The 18,010-nt window shown below is 42.6% G+C and overlaps 1 protein-coding gene and 1 pseudogene across 4 annotated transcripts in view; both read right to left on the bottom strand.

Moving 5' to 3' along the window:
- The window catches only part of LOC109871153 (myosin-IIIb-like), a 102,171-nt pseudogene extending 94,245 nt beyond the window's left edge, over window positions 1-7,926 (bottom strand).
- Window positions 7,927-9,512: 1,586 nt separating this feature from the next.
- LOC109870832 (E3 ubiquitin-protein ligase ubr3-like) overlaps window positions 9,513-18,010 on the bottom strand; it is a 41,970-nt gene continuing 33,472 nt past the window's right edge. For all 4 annotated transcript variants that reach the window (XM_020461480.2, XM_020461482.2, XM_020461483.2 and 1 more), the window contains 7 exons: window positions 16,383-16,507; window positions 15,296-15,403; window positions 14,936-15,061; window positions 14,640-14,819; window positions 13,553-13,762; window positions 13,195-13,334; window positions 9,513-13,042 (listed from right to left, as the gene is read on the bottom strand). In XM_020461480.2, the coding sequence (XP_020317069.1) occupies window positions 12,925-13,042; window positions 13,195-13,334; window positions 13,553-13,762; window positions 14,640-14,819; window positions 14,936-15,061; window positions 15,296-15,403; window positions 16,383-16,507 (1,007 nt within the window). In that variant the 3' untranslated portion in view covers window positions 9,513-12,924. The remainder of the gene's footprint in view (window positions 13,043-13,194; window positions 13,335-13,552; window positions 13,763-14,639; window positions 14,820-14,935; window positions 15,062-15,295; window positions 15,404-16,382; window positions 16,508-18,010) is intronic.

Here is an 18,010-nt window from a genome sequence, read left to right as displayed (position 1 = left end):
AAGTAGGCTCTCTCTAATTCTCTCTTTCTCTCTCTCGGAGGACCTGAGCCCTAGGACCATGCCTCAGGACTACCTGGCATGATGACTCCTTGCTATCCCCAGTCCACCTGGCCGTGCTGCTGCTCCAGTTTCAACTGTTCTGCCTGCGGCTATGGAACCCTGACCTGTTCACCGGACATGCTACCTGTCCCCGACCTGCTGTTTTCAACTCTCTAGAGACAGCAGGAGCGGTAGAGATATTCTCAATGATCGGATATGAAAAGCCAACTGACATTTACTCCTGAGGTACTGACTTGTTGCACCCTCAACAACTACTGTGATTATTATTATTTGACCATGCTGGTCATTTATGAACATTTGAACATCTTGGCCATGCTCTGTCATAATCTCCAACCGGCACAGCCAGAAGAGGACTGGCCACCCCTCATAGCCTGGTTCCTCTCTAGGTTTCCTCCTAGGTTTTGGCCTTTCTAGGGAGTTTTTCCTAACCACCGTACTTCTACACCTGCATTGCTTGCTGTTTGGGGTTTTAGGCTGGGTTTCTGTACAGCACTTTGATATTTCAGCTGATGTAAGAAGGGCTATATACATACATTTGATAGGATTTGATTTATAATGAGACAAGGCAAACAATAGTCAAGAAAAACAGAGATGATTTCCTTTATTCATTTGTTTGGTTTAGCGTTATCACTTGTAAGGGTTGACATTACTGGCACCTCAACTTTCTAAAGAGACATATCAATTGATTGTGTCTCTTTTGCATTTTTATTTCATTTTCATTTGACTGTTATTTAACTAGGCAAGTCAGTTAAGAACAAATTCTTATTTACAATGATGGCCAACCCCGGCCAAACCCTAACGAAGCTAGGCCAATTGTGCACCGCCCTATGGGACTCCCAATCACGTTTAACTTACATTAATTGGGTGCAGGGCTTTGACTGATGCCTGACTCCCATCCTTCCTGTTGTTCACTCTAGACCTTTCCATAGGTTCCTTTACCAATGGTCCCTGCAGTCAGCCAAAGGATCCGGCAGGCTCTCCAGACCGTACAGCAACCTCCTACATTGAATTATAGAGCTCCAAGTGAAATGCTTCATTCATGTTCACGCATGTTGGAACTAAATGAAATGTGTATCCCTGCCAACACTTTCTCCTCTCTCGGGAAGCTTTGCTAATCAAGGAAAGATAACAGGCAACATGTCAGTATAGCTTAGCTTCAAAACATCCTGCATATGGCTTTGACCACACTGATCTACATGCAATGCTTCACCAAAACACACTCTCTCATTACCTCTATATCAATACCAAAGATATTAACAGCTTGCTATATATTATATTATACAGTAGACCACTAAACGACTCATTGAGCCCAATGACACATCTATTTGGCCAAGGGAGGCACTTAACAGGTTTAAAGCAGCCGATGAGAAAGCAAAATTCAAACCAAACAACGATACTTACATCGGGAGTGTAATTCTGTGACTCATTAAGCCTTGGACTGCAGACAAACGACTAAAGTGTCTCATAGTAAAACAAGACCCATACCAATGACGCTTGCTTATCTCCGAGGGGACATGTAACAAGTAGCATTGCACTGGGAATCTGGATTAGCACGCACCACAGAGACCCTGTTGATGTCCAGCAAGACACCACTAACAACCCTTCAATGTCTTCAGCATCAATTGGATTGGCCTGGGATTACCTTGAATGGTGCTTTTCTCTACCCCAACCCCAGGCTCCACACAAATCAAACTGAAAGAGCTTACTATTACAATTGCTTTTTTTTTATATATATAATTTTCTATCTGACTTTGGTGTCTTTGACCATTGACAGGTGGGATATTAAGCCATATTAAGTAATCACATAATTAGGGGTGGTTTCTTGGACACAGATTCAGCCTTTTCGATAGTAATTCATCGTGACAGCATCGTGAAGAAGGCGCAGCAGCGCCTCTTCAACCTCAGGAGGCTGAAGAAATTCGGCTTGTCACCAAAAGCACTCACAAACTTCTACAGATGCACAATCGAGAGCATCCTGGCGGGCTGTATCACCGCCTGGTACGGCAACTGCTCCGTCCACAACCGTAAGGCTCTCCAGAGGGTAGTAAGGTCTGTACAACGCATCACCGGGGGGCAAACTACCTGCCCTCCAGGACACCTACACCACCCGATGTTACAGGAAGGCCATAAAGATCATCAAGGACAACAACCACCCGAGCCACTGCCTGTTCACCCCGCTACCATCCAGAAAGTGAGGTCAGTACAGGTGCCTCAAAGCTGCGACCGAGAAACTGAAAAACAGCTTCTATCTCAAGGCCATCAGACTGTTAAACAGCCACCACTAACATTGAGTGGCTGCTGCCAACACAATGACTCAACTCCAGCCACTTTATTAATGGGAATTGATGGGAAATTATGTAAAATATATCACTAGCCACTTTAAACAATGCTACCTAATATAATGTTTACATACCCTACATTATTCACCTCATATGTATACGTATATACTGTACTCTATATCATCTACTGCATCTTTATGTAATACATGTATCACTAGCCACTTTAAACTATGCCACTTTGTTTACATACTCATCTCATATGTATATACTGTACTTGATACCATCTACTGCATCTTGCCTATGCCGCTCTGTACCATCACTCATTCATACATCTTTATGTACATATTCTTTATCCCCTTACACTTGTGTGTATAAGACAGTAGTTTTGGAATTGTTAGTTAGATTACTTGTTGGTTATTACTGCATTGTCGGAACTAGAAGCACAAGCATTTCGCTACACTCGCATTAACATCTGCTAACCATGTGTATGTGACAAATAAAATTTGATTTGATTTGATTTGAATTATCTTGGGGCGGCAGGGTTGCCTAGTGGTTAGAGTGTTGGACTAGTAACCGAAAGGTTGCAAGTTCAAATCCCCAAGCTGACAAGGTACAAATCTGTCGTCCTGCCCCTGAACAGGCAGTTAACCCGCTGTTCCTAGGCCGTCATTGAAAATAAGAATTTGTTCTTAACTGACTTGCCTATTTAAATAAAGGTAAAATAATAATAATTCTCCATTGAGTTTGCTTTTTAGTCCAGGAATAGGTTTCATCTGTGTCCGGGAAACTGCCTCATAGTATCAGGCCTAACCCATCAAAGCAGATGGGTTAGGCCTGTAATAAATCAGTCTGTATAAAGTGAGGCCATAAACAACACGGTGCAAAGGTGCAAAGTAAGAGGTGCCTAAACATTCACCTGAGTAAGTCGTAGTGCGTGATGGATCAGACAAAACATTTACATATGTATGTACTCCATATTCCCTGAATGATGAATATTCTCAATGAGAGGAGTTCAATTCTCACATCTCTTCAGTTTGTCACATAAGTGCAATGTATCACAGAGGTTGACTGACCCTGTGGGAGATGAGGGAGCATTTATTTTGAGCACCGGTTGACGAGAAAAAAGGTAAACGATATTTGGACCACCAGGTCTCTCTCTGTCACTGCACCAACGTGGATAGATTTATGATTTGGCGTAGGAGCAGGGTGAGTGATGGCTTGACACGAGATGGATATAACTGATCTGAAACATGCAGCGCAAAGTGGTGACGGATGTCCTTCAATGTGTCCTTCCTCAAAGAAAGCAAACATAACGTGGGACAAGGGGGAGAGAATAGCCTTCTTTGAAAGTCTGTGCGTGTAACACTAGACGAGACCGCCCAATCATTTTCCTCCCTGTAAGACTTCAGATAAAAGACAACGCTGTCATCATTTATCACCGGGAATTAATTTTACCAGCTCAGTCCCGTTCAAATGCAGTAAATCACAATTGCCTTGTGCATCAATAAGATGAAAATGTTTTTTTTGGAGCCATTGATTTACTCTCAACGAATGGATCTATTTTGTTTCTAAGCATCTGTGAGTCTACTCTCTGCATTGCATACATGTTGATTCTCCTGTTGCCCAGACATCTATGCCAGGCTATTGCTAGAGAGCAGCTGTGTGGCCAAAGTGGCTGGCAGCATCAGACACCCACTCTACAATATCAACTTTCTCCTGGTGCTCAAGCCTCTGATCTGAATTAGTAGGATATTGCCAGTCTAGCTGCTATTGCTCTCAGGAAAGTACTCTTTTGATGGCTAAAATTAAAATATATACAGTACCAGTCAAAAATATACAGTACCAGTCAAAGGTTTGAACACACCTTCTCATTCAATGGTCAAAACTATGAAATAACACATATAGAATCATGTAGTAACCAAAAAAGTATTAAACAAATCAAAATACATTTTATATTTGAGATTCTTGCATACCTTGTATGTTATTTGTAACAGTTGATTCCCCATCACATTCTGCTAAGTGTGTCTTTGTGTCTATCCTAGCAACATGTCCCTGACCAAATCATGCTCATCAGCCGTGATAAGTTATTCATGCAGTGGTAATCAGCAATGCGATCTAGTTCTAAATATTCAGGTGCCATGGAATCATGTAGTAACCAGAAAGTGTTATAGCCACCCTTTGCCTTGATGACAGCGTTCCACTGTTGGCATTCTCTCAACCAGCTTCACGAGGTAGTCACCTGGAATGCATTTCAATTAACAGGTGTGCCTTGTTAAAAGTTCACTTGTGGAATTTCTTTCCTTCTTAATGTGTTTAAGGCAATTAGTTGTGTTGTGACAAGGTAGGGATGGTATACAGAAGATAGCACTATTTGGTAAAAGACCAAGTCCATATTATGGCAGGAACAGCTCAAATAAGCAAAGAGAAACAACAATCCATCATCACTTTAAGACATGAAAGTCAGTGCAATCCGGAAAATGTCAAGAACTTTGAAAGTTTTTGCGACTGCACTTGAAGAAACTATCAAGCGCTATGATGAAACTGGCTCTCATGAGGACCACCACAGGAACAGAAGACCCAGAGTAACCTCTGCTACAGAGGATATGTTTATTAGAGTTAAATGCACCTCAGATTGCAGCCCAAAGAAATGCTTCACAGAGTTCAAGTAACAGACACATCTCAACATCAACTGTTCAGAGGAGACTATGTGAATCAGGCATTCATGAAGCTGGTTCAGAGAATTCCAAGAGTGTGCAAAGCTGTCATCAAGGCAAAGGGTAGCAACTTTGAAGAATCTCAAATATACACTGCTCAAAAAATCCTAGATCTGAATGAATGAAATATTCTTAACTACTTTTTTCTTTACATAGTTGAATATGCTGACAACAAAATCACAAAAATGATCAATGGAAATCAAATGTATCAACCCATGGAGGTCTGGATTTGGAGTTACACTTAAAATTAAAGTGGAAAACCACACTACAGGCTGATCCAACTTTGATGTAATGTCCTTAAAACAAGTCAAAATGAGGCTCAGTAGTGTGTGTGGCCTCCACGTGCCTGTATGACCTCCCTACAATGCCTGGGCATGCTCCTGATGAGGTGGTGGATGGTCTCCTGAGGCATCTCCTCCCAGACCTGGACTAAAGCATCCACCACCTCCTGGACAGTCTGTGGTGCAACGTGGCGTTGGTGGATGGAGCGAGACATGATGTCCCAGATGTGCTCAATTGGATTCAGGTCTGGGGAACGGGCGGGCCAGTCCATAGCATCAATGCCTTCCTCTTACAGGAACTGCTGACACACTCCAGCCACATGAGGTCTAGCATTGTCTTGCATTAGGAGGAACCCAGGGCCAACCGCACCAGCATATGGTCTCACAAGGGGTCTGAGGATCTCATCTGGGTACCTAATGGCAGTCAGGCTACCTCTGGCGAGCACATGGAGGGCTGTGCGGCCCCCCAAAGAAATGCCACCCCATACCATGACTGACCCACCGCCAAACCGGTCATGCTGGAGGATGTTGCAGGCAGCAGAACATTCTCCAAGGCGTCTCCAGACTGTCACGTCTGTCATATGTGCTCAGTGTGAACCTGCTTTCATCTGTGAAGAGCACAGGGCGCCAGTGGCGAATTTGCCAATCTTGGTGTTCTCTGGCAAATGCCAAACGTCCTGCACCGTGTTGGGCTGTAAGCACAACCCCCACCTGTGGACGTCGGGCCCTCATACCACCCTCATGGAGACTGTTTCTGACCGTTTGAGCAGACACATGCACATTTGTGGCCTGCTGGAGGTCATTTTGCAGGGCTCTGGCAGTGCTCCTCCTGCTGGTCCTTGCACAAAGGCGGAAGTAGCTGTTCTGCTGCTGGGTTGTTGCCCTCCTACGGCCTCCTCCACGTCTCCTGATGTACTGGCCTGTCTCCTGGTAGCCCCTCCATGCTCTGGACACTACGCTGACAGACACAGCAAACCTTCTTGCCACAGCTCGCATTGATGTGCCATCCTGGATGAGCTGCACTACCTGAGCCACTTGTGTGGGTTGTAGACTCCGTCTCATGCTACCACTAGAGTGAAAGCACCACCAGCATTCAGAAGTGACTAAAACATCAGCCAGGAAGCATAGGAACTGAGAAGTGGTCTGTGGTCACCACCTGCAGAACCACTCCTTTATTGGGGGTGTCTTGCTAATTGCCTATAATTTCCAACTGTTGTCTATTCCATTTGCACAACAGCATGTGAAATGTATTGTCAATCAGTGTTGCTTCCTAAGTGGACAGTTTGATTACACAGAAGTGTGATTGACTTGGAGTTACATTGTGTTGTTTAAGTGTTCCCTTTATTTTTTTGAGCAGTGTATTTGGATTTGTTTAACACTTTTTTGGTTACTACATGATTCCATATGTGGTATTTCATAGTTTTGATGTCTTCACTATTATTCTACAATGTAGAAATTTGTAAAAATAAAGAAAAACCCTTGAATGAGTAGGTGTGTCCAAGCATTTGACTGGTACTGTATTTGTCATTTGAGGTGATTTTCCTCGTGTTATCATGTCCCCTGAGCATTGAGTAAAAACAACACACCCTATCGTCAATACTATACATTTATCCCATGTGCACTGTATTTTATCATACAAGTTTAATAGAGAAATGACTGTGACCAAAACTAGCATTTAGGTTGATATGAGTTTGTAAAAGGTTGTAGCCAATGCATACACTAACCAAGCCTATACAGGAGGCCTGTGTGAATGCAAGTGGCTTGGTATTGAGTGATAGGGACCATTCATATTTGGCCAATAGTTCCATCTAGTATTTTCTCAAAGCCTTAATGTGAGCTTCATGTCAGCCTACAGTATTCAATCACTCTTTGTAAGGTACTGTAGGCATAGGTTCATTTTTGGTACTGTTGCCCTCACCATAGATTTAAGAGATAAAATAACAAAAAATATATATAACTTAATTTCCTTTCAAACGACTGAAATTTAATTTCAGACTATTGTGATCATATATTACAATAGTCAGCAGGTAGCCTAGTGGTTAGAGCTTTGGGCTGCTGGATCGAACCCCTGAGCTGACAAGGTAAAAATCTGTCGGCCTGCCCCTGAACAAGGCAGTTAACCCACTGTTCCCTGCTAGGCCATCATTGTAAATAAGAATTAGTACTTAACTGACTTGCCTAGTTAAATAAAGGTTAAATAAAAATAAAAACATGTTGAATATTTTTTATTTTATTAATGCCTTACCCTGTCCTTTGCAGCTTCTGCATTTCCGTTTGTGACCTGAACCCTGTAAATGATTTAAATGATAGAAAAGACACATAAGAACTTATCAAACATCTTGTCATAAGTAACAACTCAATAACAAATGTTCCTTTCAATGTAATAATTTTCGCTACATGACATGGCCAGTTCACAGGTTTCTCAACTCTTTCAGGTGACTCATTTCTGTATCCCTATCTAAGGAATGTGGAGACAACGAACGAAATTCCGACGTTTGTAACCATACCATGACCAAAGTTTTTAGTATAATGCATACATGCTGTATCATCCACTTAATAGGCTACATTTTAAAAAAGTATCCTACCTTCCATAGCGACATTTCCAAACTGATTTTCTCCGTTTTCTCACGAACCACGGTCACCAACGTGTCCTTGCTATCCCTACCCCATTGAAGTTGATATGTAAAATAGTTAAGGTAAGTATTAAGGTTAGGTAAATAGGGATTAGGGTTTATGGTAGGGACGTCCCGAGGATTCCCGGATAGTAGTGACCGTCACTAACCCGTCAATGATTTAATTAAGAGGAACTTGATAAGCAATTGAGAGGATGTAACATACCCTAAAATAGTTGCTATTCGGTCTACTGCTGCACTCCATACTTCTTATTTAGGATAATATAAAACATAGCATATAATGTCTTACAAATACATACAATTATTAACTGAAGGTTTTTTACCAAAGCACGGAACCAACAAATAAAATTTAGGGATGATACCTGTGGCGGATATTTCCGTGTTCGTGTGATAATAAGCGTCCATCTCAGAATAAGGCCTTGGCCTAGCAAACTATTTCATCAATGTTGAATCTCTTAGGATTCCCTGCTGGTATCTTCTGGATGTCCGACAAATTTCACTAACTGGAGATGATGCCATGACATAGAGGCTTTGTAAGGTATTAGTAATTTCGTTGGAGAGGCCTTTAGTCTTTGCAACTTCTACTCAATTTGACTTCAGTGCACAAATCTGTTGCTGTCATAGTTGGCATGAGATGCCCTCATGTCCCGGCAACAACGCATTGTGATTGGCCTATTTGCCAACATGTTTCTCCTTTAAAATGTTTGAATTGAACTCAACCAAATTGCACAGCATCCTTTATTCCTAACTACAAAGACAAAGCCACTGAATGTATGTGCTAAAGTAGAAATGATAGGTCTTCCTGTAAAATTATTTCAGATTGTAGATTAAATCTGGCTCCTATGTTCAGTCCAAGCAGCCAATGAGTAAATGATCCATAGCACTCCCAGAGCAATGATCTGTTCCATCTGCACACTTCTGCAACAATGCCCTGAGATCCTCTAGCTGCAACAAGTTGATCAATCTGAATTAATTATGTAACTAATGTGTTTTTCAATTATAGTATGTTTTTTGGGGGGGAGGCTTCTCATGATGTAAGCACTGTACCAATACATTTCCTATATGCAATAATACAAATTTGACAATAGCAAAGAAGAGGCTGCTTATAATGGTGGTGTAGAAATGGATGGGCTTTTCCCATATGACCAGAGCAGAGAGCAGAATGTTGACCGAGTGTCTTGAGAGAAAAAATGTGGGGAGGGTGATTACCTGTCACTTGTGGCTGAATATTTGTGTCGAATTATTTTCCATTTGAACCATTCAGTTTCTTATTTTCCCAACTGTACTGAACAGTTGAATGTAAGAACAGAATGTACATGTTAGTGCTAAGAGACCTACTATTAAGGGTTACCATGGAGCTAACCTCTGACTTGATGTCCTGAGGAATCATAGCCAGCGTAGACACAGGAAACACAAGGGGCTTTGCTGCAGGCCAATTATGTTAATTAACTACACTGAATGGGACAGGGAGGAAAACTAAGTGAGAATAAAAATAATTTGGTCCATAGGGAAATCTAAAATACGTTAGCGTGGACAATGAAGATAAACGAGTCAGTTTATATTTTATTCACATATGTTACATTTTGCAATAAATGTCTAAGTCACACTTTCTGATCCAACTCAGAAAGTATGAATCAGCACCTACAGTAATGTACTGTGTTTTCTTATTTTCATTCATACAGGTGAACACACAAAAAGCTTTCAATTAGCATGTACACTCACTCATTGGATTTTCTGTTGTAGTCATGTACAAAGTGGGGACTGCAAAAAGAAAGGGAAACAGTACACATAAGCAGCATGCGCGTTTTTTCCCCCCTTAAAATGTACCTCCTTTGAGCACGATGTGGACCAGCAATTCACCAAATCTTTTCACCAGAATAAATTACCCAGGGATTTTTCACGAAACAAGGCAATATTACTCTTTCAGGCACAACTTGAGAATTATCGACTCTTCCAGTTGGAGACATGGTAATTGAAACTAAGCATTTCAGACACCAAACTCAAAAACTGTGATTAAAACAATCTCATGACCATGGTATATTATGGGTATTGAAGTCTGATGTCTTATGTTGGAATGCATCCATGACCCAAGGAAATATCTTAATTTAAACTTGGAGAAATTTAGGCATAGGGGAATGTCTTCCTTATACAGTGCCTTCGGAAAGTATTCAGACCCCTTGACTTGTTCCACAATTTTAGGTTACAGCCTTATTCTAAAATTGATTAAAAACAAAAAACCTCAGCAATCTACACACAATTACCCATATTGACAAAGCAAAAACTGGTTTAAAAATGTTTGCAAATTTATTAAAAACAAAAAAAACAGATACCTTATTTACTTACATAAGTATCCAGACCCTTTGCTATGTGACTTGAAATTGAGCTCAGGTGCATCCTGTTTCCATTGATCATCCTTGATGTTGCTACTACTTGATTGGAGTCCATCTGTGGTAAATTCAATTGATTGGACATGATTTGGAAAGGCATACACCTGTCTAGACAAGGTCCCACAGTTGACAGTACATGTCAGAGCAAAAACCAAGCCATGAGGTCAAAGGAATTGTCTGTAGAGCTCCGAGACAGGATGGTGTCGAGGCACAGATTTGGGGAAGGGTACCAAAACATTTCTGCAGGTCCCCAAGAACACAGTGGCATCCATCATTCTTAAATGGAAGTTTGGAACCACCAAGACTTCCTAGAGCTGGCCGCCTAGCCAAACTGAAGGCTCGACAGCCCGCTTGAAGTTTGTCAAAACGCACCTAAAGACTCAGACCATGAGAAACAAGATTCTCTGGTCTGATGAAACCAAGATTGAACTCTTTGGCCTGAATGCCAAGCATCACGTCTGGAGAAAACCTGGCACCATCACGGTGAAGCATAGTGGTGGCAGCATCATCCTGTGGGGAGGTTTATCAGGGACTGGGAGACTAGTCAGGATCGAGGCAAAGATGAACAGAGCAAAGAACAGAGATCCTTGAAAACAAGCTCCAGATAGCTCAAGACCTGGGGCAAAGGTTCACATTCAAACAGGACAACGACTAAGCACATGTCCTTGAGTGGCCCAGCCAGAGCCCGGACTTGAAACCGATCGAACATCTCTGGAGAGACCTGAAAAAAGCTGTGCAGCAACACTCCCCATCCAACCTGACAGAGCTGGAGAGGATCTGCAGAGAAGAATGGGAGAAACTCCACAAATACAGGTGAGCCAAGCTTGTAGCATCATACCCAAGAAGACTCGATGCTGTAATGGCTGCCAAAGGTTCTTCAACAAAGTACTGAGTAAAGGGTCTGAATACTTATGTAAATGTGATATCCGTTTTTTTGTTGTTTAAAAAACAAACAATTTTTGCTTTATCATTATGGGGTAGTGTGTGTAAATTGGGGTCAAAAAACAATTTCAGAATAAGCCTGTAACTGAAAATGTGGAAAAAGTCAAGGGGTCTGAATACTTTCCGAAGGCACTGTAAATATAGCTACTTTAATTATAACCTTTGGCAACCAAAAGCAAATAAACAGATTGGTTATTTGACAGTATAAAAAAATATAATTGTACCACAAGTGTGGATTAGGTGAATGACATCCATTTGTTATGTTAAGGTTAACACTATTACACTTCTCAAAACCAACTAAATGACATCTTATGGAGTTTCAAAGATAACAATTTGAAGAGACCGAAAGCAATCTTCAACTAGTTCCTTTAGTTAATCAAAGATAGGGTTTTGCATTATGCGCCCATATACATCTTCCAATACATTTATTATAACTTCACAGAGCAACTCAAAGGAAATGTGAAAGGCCAAACCAGTATTGCCCATGTACTCACAAAAAAATTATTCAACTGTACTATCTAAAACTGCAAAAGTCTTCATCAGCATAAAAAGATGAAACTACAACCATTCCCTTACAGAATGCCATATCAGTAGTATAACTTATGCATTGAGTCCCCAAATTCAAATATTTAAACTCTAGCAAAATCCCAATGCACTTGAAATGATTCTCAGCAATGGAAGTTTTGGAAAAAGAGCATGCCAATTACAGTCGACAGACACTCCACACCAGTCTTATGTGTACTCTACTGTGGCCAGACTGGTGAGTGGTCATTGAGTTTCCTCAGGGACCTGGCCGGAGCCTAAGTAAAGGCAGGACTGCAAAGACCAATAGCGATGGTCAATAACCAATAACCATGTTTGCCAGTCATCTACCATAAACGTAAAGCATTTATTTCTTTAGAAAATAAAAAATCTTTACAAAAAGTAAAATTACTTATTTGAACAATGAGCACCAGCATTTATTTAAATATTTAAAATGTTGTATTCTAAACTACAGCAACAAAAAAAAATATACCTGAGGATGAATTGCAACTACACTGTAAAAAAGAAGAGCCTGTGCTTGACGGCAATAAACTCTGAGTGGACTTGTCACCTACCATAATGTCCCAACAAACACACCGAGAACACAATTTGCAATAACATCGCTATACTTATCAAGAGCTTTAAACCCATGCCAGCAGTACAAAGTCTGAAAAATGAGGGATATGCACCAACCCATACATTGTGACAATATGCTTATCATTAACATTACCAAGGGCAAATTTGTCTATATGTATATCTCTCGAGCTCATACTGTTAGCCAATCAGTGTACAAATACTCACCCGACTGAGCCCCCCCAAAAAAATATTTCTGTCTTCTAAACCACTTCAGAACCAATCTGTTACTGGGCAAAGTTGTGCTTTCTCCCAGTTAAAATCCACACAGTAAATCACTTAAATAAAAAAAACACACACTGTTAGTCTTTAGGCATGATTGTACACAAAACTTCACATAAACCAAGGCTGTGGCAGTAACACCCTCACTGCATGTTTGTTTATATCACATGATAAGATTCCCATATGTTTTACAGAGGCAGACACATAAACCAAAGAGATTCTTTCCCATCAGGGTGTGGGTTCAGGTGACCTTACAGTCCGTTGTAGTGAGGCCCCCAGCGCTTGTTGATGTGATCGAAGGTGTGCGAGACCCACTGTTGCTCCAGCACTCTATACCTCTCCACACATAGAAACAGGGGCTTTCCACGGCTGTAAAAAACAGAATAGAAAATGTGATTTCAAACAATGTTTTCAGCAGTCCCCCCCCCCCCACATCAACCATTCTAGTGAGAACCTGATAAGATGATTGTGTGAGATGAAACTGAAGTGTAATGCAAAGGGTCTATGGCGTGTATTTGTACCGTAGATCGCGGTCCTCCTCTCCATGGGCATCCAGGTAAACGGAGCCCCACAGGCAGAAGCGGTGTCCTCGGATGATGATGATGACCGAGGCGTTGATCAATAGGAAGATGCCTGTGGCGGCGCCACAGTGTTGAGAGTGCTAAAGACAGACACGCACAACCCATTCACCAAAACACATTGCCCTCTGCACCCAGCAGCGCCACCCAAGCATGCAAGTTCTTATTTTGTACCGTAGAGTAATAATATCCATCAATGACCTAAAAAAAAATGAAGCCACTCGCTGAATAAGAAATATAAAAATCATGCTCTCTTTTCAGATATAGTCTAATACGGCCTTTGAAAAGCAGGGCCACTCACCCAAACGCATTCGCAGATCCCGTGCTGCTTGCAGCACAGCCCTTTGAGGCAGACGAAGGTGCCACAGACGAGGCAAAGCGCCGGGTCCTTTGGCACTTTTTTGCAGGCAGTGCAGGCCTTCTTGTGGTAGTACTGGAAGATGGTGTTGTAGTTGTCTGGTAAGTGGAGGAGGTGAGGGGAGGCCCACTGCAGATCCTGGACAAGCAAAGTCTGGATGGAGGGAAATTAACCACGGCAGTCACAACATTATTCCAATTACCAACCCCAACTTTGTGCCCTAGGCAATCCTCTTTAACAGCTCGGACCACATTGTGCAGACTTTTTAGACAATGGGAGCTGGGGGGGGGGGCTTTATCTGTCTCACGATTGTGCTGTGTCCACGGTAGGCCTAAACTTCAGCAGCCCATAACTTAAGAAAGCCAATCCAATCGCTCGAGAGCTGAATCCGAAGTCCCTTTCATTTAACCATGTGCTCGTCCACTCGCTCTCTAACCTCCTGTCAATAGACTCTTTTAGTAAGCGGACTCATCGGCCCGGCTCAGCAGCCTTAAGACATCGAAGAAAATACCACAGCACTTTGTTTCCTGCTCCTCTAAGCATCAGCCCAAGAAACACTGAGGTTACTGTACATTCATTTCAGTTTGGGCATTGAGTCTCTCCACTTGCTACTAAAAAGGATTTAGAAATATAGGAAATAAAAGCTGGCCTGTTTTAAGCCTTCTACCGAATAAATCCTTAAAAGTTCCTATATGCCACACTTTGTGTATGCCCTTCAGCTCCAGGGTGCGACAATAAACAATGTCCACAGTTGAAAGGTATGCGGGAATCATCCAGAATGGCTGTGTGAAGCGATGGGAGATTTCATTGTGTGATGTATGGCAGAAAAGGACAGTGCTGATTGACAAAGGTAGTATGTGAAAAACCATCACTCCCAGAGGTGAAGAGGGGTTATATTCAGCGCCACAGCTAACGCATGGTGTCACTAGTACCAAAAGAACAAGGGAAAAGAATGACGCCACCATTGGTGTTTTGGAGACGATATACTAGAGAACGATTGGTGGAGAGAAGTGCTCAGCCTCAAACCTACCATTGATTTCTCAGCCTGAGTGTCGGCGAGCCCTGTGACCTCAGAGCACCATTGAGACATCAGGTCGAAAGCACTGACTGTCCAGTCCAGACATGAGGCACTGTACATGGGGTTAGATGGTTGAGGGGCTGGGTCAAGGAGCCCTAAACAGCCAGCCAGGCCTGAGAACTCTTCTTCCTCCTGAAACAGAACAAATTATCAGTATGAGTTAAAGCCGTGAGGTTGGAGCAGCTATGGAACAGAGACGCAGGCAGGCAGAGAGGTGGGGAGGTGCGGAACAGTAGCAGTAACCGTACCGGGCAGCCTGACAGGTTGTCCCCATAAAGATGGTGCTGCAGGAGACAGGAGAGGCGGAGGTAAGGTAGGCAGAACTGCTGGAGGCTGTACTCTATGGACTGTGGGGACCACACACTGGAGCTCAGCTGGGAAAGGAAGCACAGGAGTAATGCCTCATCAATAACCTCTCAACAGATAATGGGGTGATATAGATCTCCTTCAGAGAGAGCACAGATGGTGTTAAATGGGCACTTTATCATGTAAAAAAATTAAGAAAACTGAGGGGGGGGGGGGGGGGGGGGGGCTGGCTAGCCAAGTACTGGGAGCTTGGCAGCTTTGAAATGGTTTAATATCTTTTTACGGAACTTGATATGGCTTACCATGGATGGCTCGTCGGTGTTCACGTCATACACAGTCTTCACCTTGGACAGCTCAGTGATGACATGGCTGAGAAGAGCTTCATAGGACTTCTCGGCATTGAAAGCATTCTGTGGGAGATGGTCCAAAAGCAGTGGAGAGGTGACACATTGAGAGTAGATGATACTTTTTATAGTACAACAGCAGTATGACACAATTAGGCTCTCAGGAGTCTCACGCCACTGGACCAGCTACATATGATATTCAAGCAGTCCATTGTCAATTGTGCTGCAACCCCCGTACCTCCCTTTAAAATGTGCACTGTATAAAATAATTTACGCAGAATAATAAATATTTATTTTTATGCAATAAAAAAAAAATAGGCACCGTTGATAAACACCAAGAAATGACTGAGTGTTCTGATCAAATTCAACTGATTGAAATAATGATCTGATAGCTTTTATCAAGCTCACGGTGGGGGGAGAGAGAATAGAAAACAGCAGCCAGTCTTATCTAGCCTGGTGTTCTCTGTCAAAGATTTATAGCGGGAGGAATTTAATGTCTTTGGATTTCCTTCCTCTGGGCTCGGGATCTCGGTTGAGACAGTCTTTTTATCTACAGCAATTTAAATACAATGACATCCCTCCAAATGTGGCCAATGAGGATTTCCAAGCCGTCTTAATGACAGCTTGTGAGAGAGTGCTACACTGTTCGTGACAAAGTGGGGTAAGATATTCAGCTGCGCCACAATAGATCGAAAATACCCTGAAGGGGAGGCATTTTGCTGTTGGCCCATTTACATTCCAACCAGCCACTCGCTAATACAGATTTAATAGACTGAAGATGAATAGCCAATTAATGCCAACCAGCTCCGGTAATCACTCTCTCCTTGTTAACGATGATCGATATATCTACAGCCCAAACTGCTTAACGGAACTCGGGGCCAGGTCTTAATCTTAATTTGCGTCACACCTTCATTTGCCACGGATGTAAACAGGTCCCAGGGATAACAAGTAGAAAGTATAGATATGTTGTGAAGCCAGTGCATCCTAAGGCCCTTGGGTAGAGTACAAAGCAGCAGTACGGCGAGGAGGGTGATATCTCCATTACCTTCTTGAGAGTTCCAGACGTGCTCCAGGCCTGCCTCTCCTCGGGGCTGAACTTGGCCGAGAGAGCAGCCAGGGCCTGGGTGTACTGCAGGTTGTACAGCATCCTCACCAGACAGATGAAGTGTTCTACAGGGACAGAGAGAGAGGCGACGCACAGACCCAGGTTAGGTGCACTAATGTCGGAGGAACAAATATATTGTGTCGCACATACGTTTTCCTGGTCATGACACTCAGCCGACCGTCTCATTGTTTTGAGAATCATAACAGATTTATAACTAAATTGTTGCCATTCTCATTGGAATAACTACTGTTATGGATGACTGTCTGCTTAGCATAAAAAACAGGAGTATAATGCAAATGCCTATTGTTTTGGGAGAATATGCAAATACTGCCCTTCATTGGCTTTTTGACAATTATGGATGTGAATAGATCATCCTAGCATTCAGCCAAAATAGGAAATCACAATAGCCTAGATGTGTTATCTACACAGACCACTTACTGAGTGGAACAACACATTGATTTAGAAATATTTTCTCTCTTCCCAATTACTACTTAGAACAGCTTGTTAAATAGAAAGCAGTTTAATTTATGAGCAACCGGAATAAAATAAATTACTTAAGAGGTCTAGAATGCTCTGTAAACTGGGAAATCAGGGTGCCTATAAGAGATTGACACCATTTTTATTGGGCTAGAAGACAAGTCAATAGGTTGGGTTTGGTCTCCAGAGGAATGGCTCTCTCATCTCCAGTGTTTATAAAGGCTCATCAAATAGAGACTGGTAATTAGCAGGAGGCAGCCGGCACCCAGGCCGCCAGGTGGAAATAGGCGTTGGATTTGAAGTGACAAGAAATACAATGAGCGCCATTATTTGCCCTCCTCAGGAGAGTGGTGCTGGTGACAGGTCCATTGTGTTGCGTCAGCACATTAAAAAGACAACCCCTTTACTGCCATGAAGGACACACAGGCTGTTAGGACCTACCCGCCCCTCACACCTATCCACTCTAAACAGGACAAAAACCCAGGCACGTCCTGATCGCCATGCCCCGACTTTAATAAAATGCTTAATTCACACCCATCGCTCATTGTGATGTATTACAATCTATTCTCCATTCCACAATGAGGACCGTCATGCTTATTTTGGCTTAATCAATGTGGAATTGAAAAAATATACAAAGACCATTAAAAGCTAATAAGACATTGAGTGCCCTTTTCCCCGGCAGACTCTTTAGGGCAATGTAAGGAAGTGTTATACAGTCGATATGGAGGAGTGCTCTTATAGCTGTGAAATGGCTTTCGTTTGAGAGAAAAAAAACCTGTCACAGACATATCCCCTCACAGAACCAATGGCTCTTTATAACTTGTATATTGGTTTAACAGAGTTGATTATCTCTCCCCTGTTCTGATGCTAGGAGAGATCTTCAGGCCTCAAACCACCTCAGTGTCCATGGGTTTAGTCAGTTCAGTAATCACTGAAATGATCAGCTTTGTGTGGCATGGCACCCATTAAGTAGGCCTATGATTGCTGCAACCTGGCCTCCGACGTGGTGGCCCTCCCCAGGCGCACGGTGCCGAGCCTGGAGGAGCTCAAACAGGAAGCGCTCAGCTGGAGATGAAGGGCATGTGAAGCGG

The sequence above is a fragment of the Oncorhynchus kisutch genome, linkage group LG26, assembly GCF_002021735.2.
Source record: "Oncorhynchus kisutch isolate 150728-3 linkage group LG26, Okis_V2, whole genome shotgun sequence".
NCBI classification, from domain to species: Eukaryota; Metazoa; Chordata; class Actinopteri; order Salmoniformes; family Salmonidae; genus Oncorhynchus; species Oncorhynchus kisutch.
Note: the sequence above shows the minus strand (reverse complement) of the source record. Positions and strands in the feature narration are given on the sequence as shown.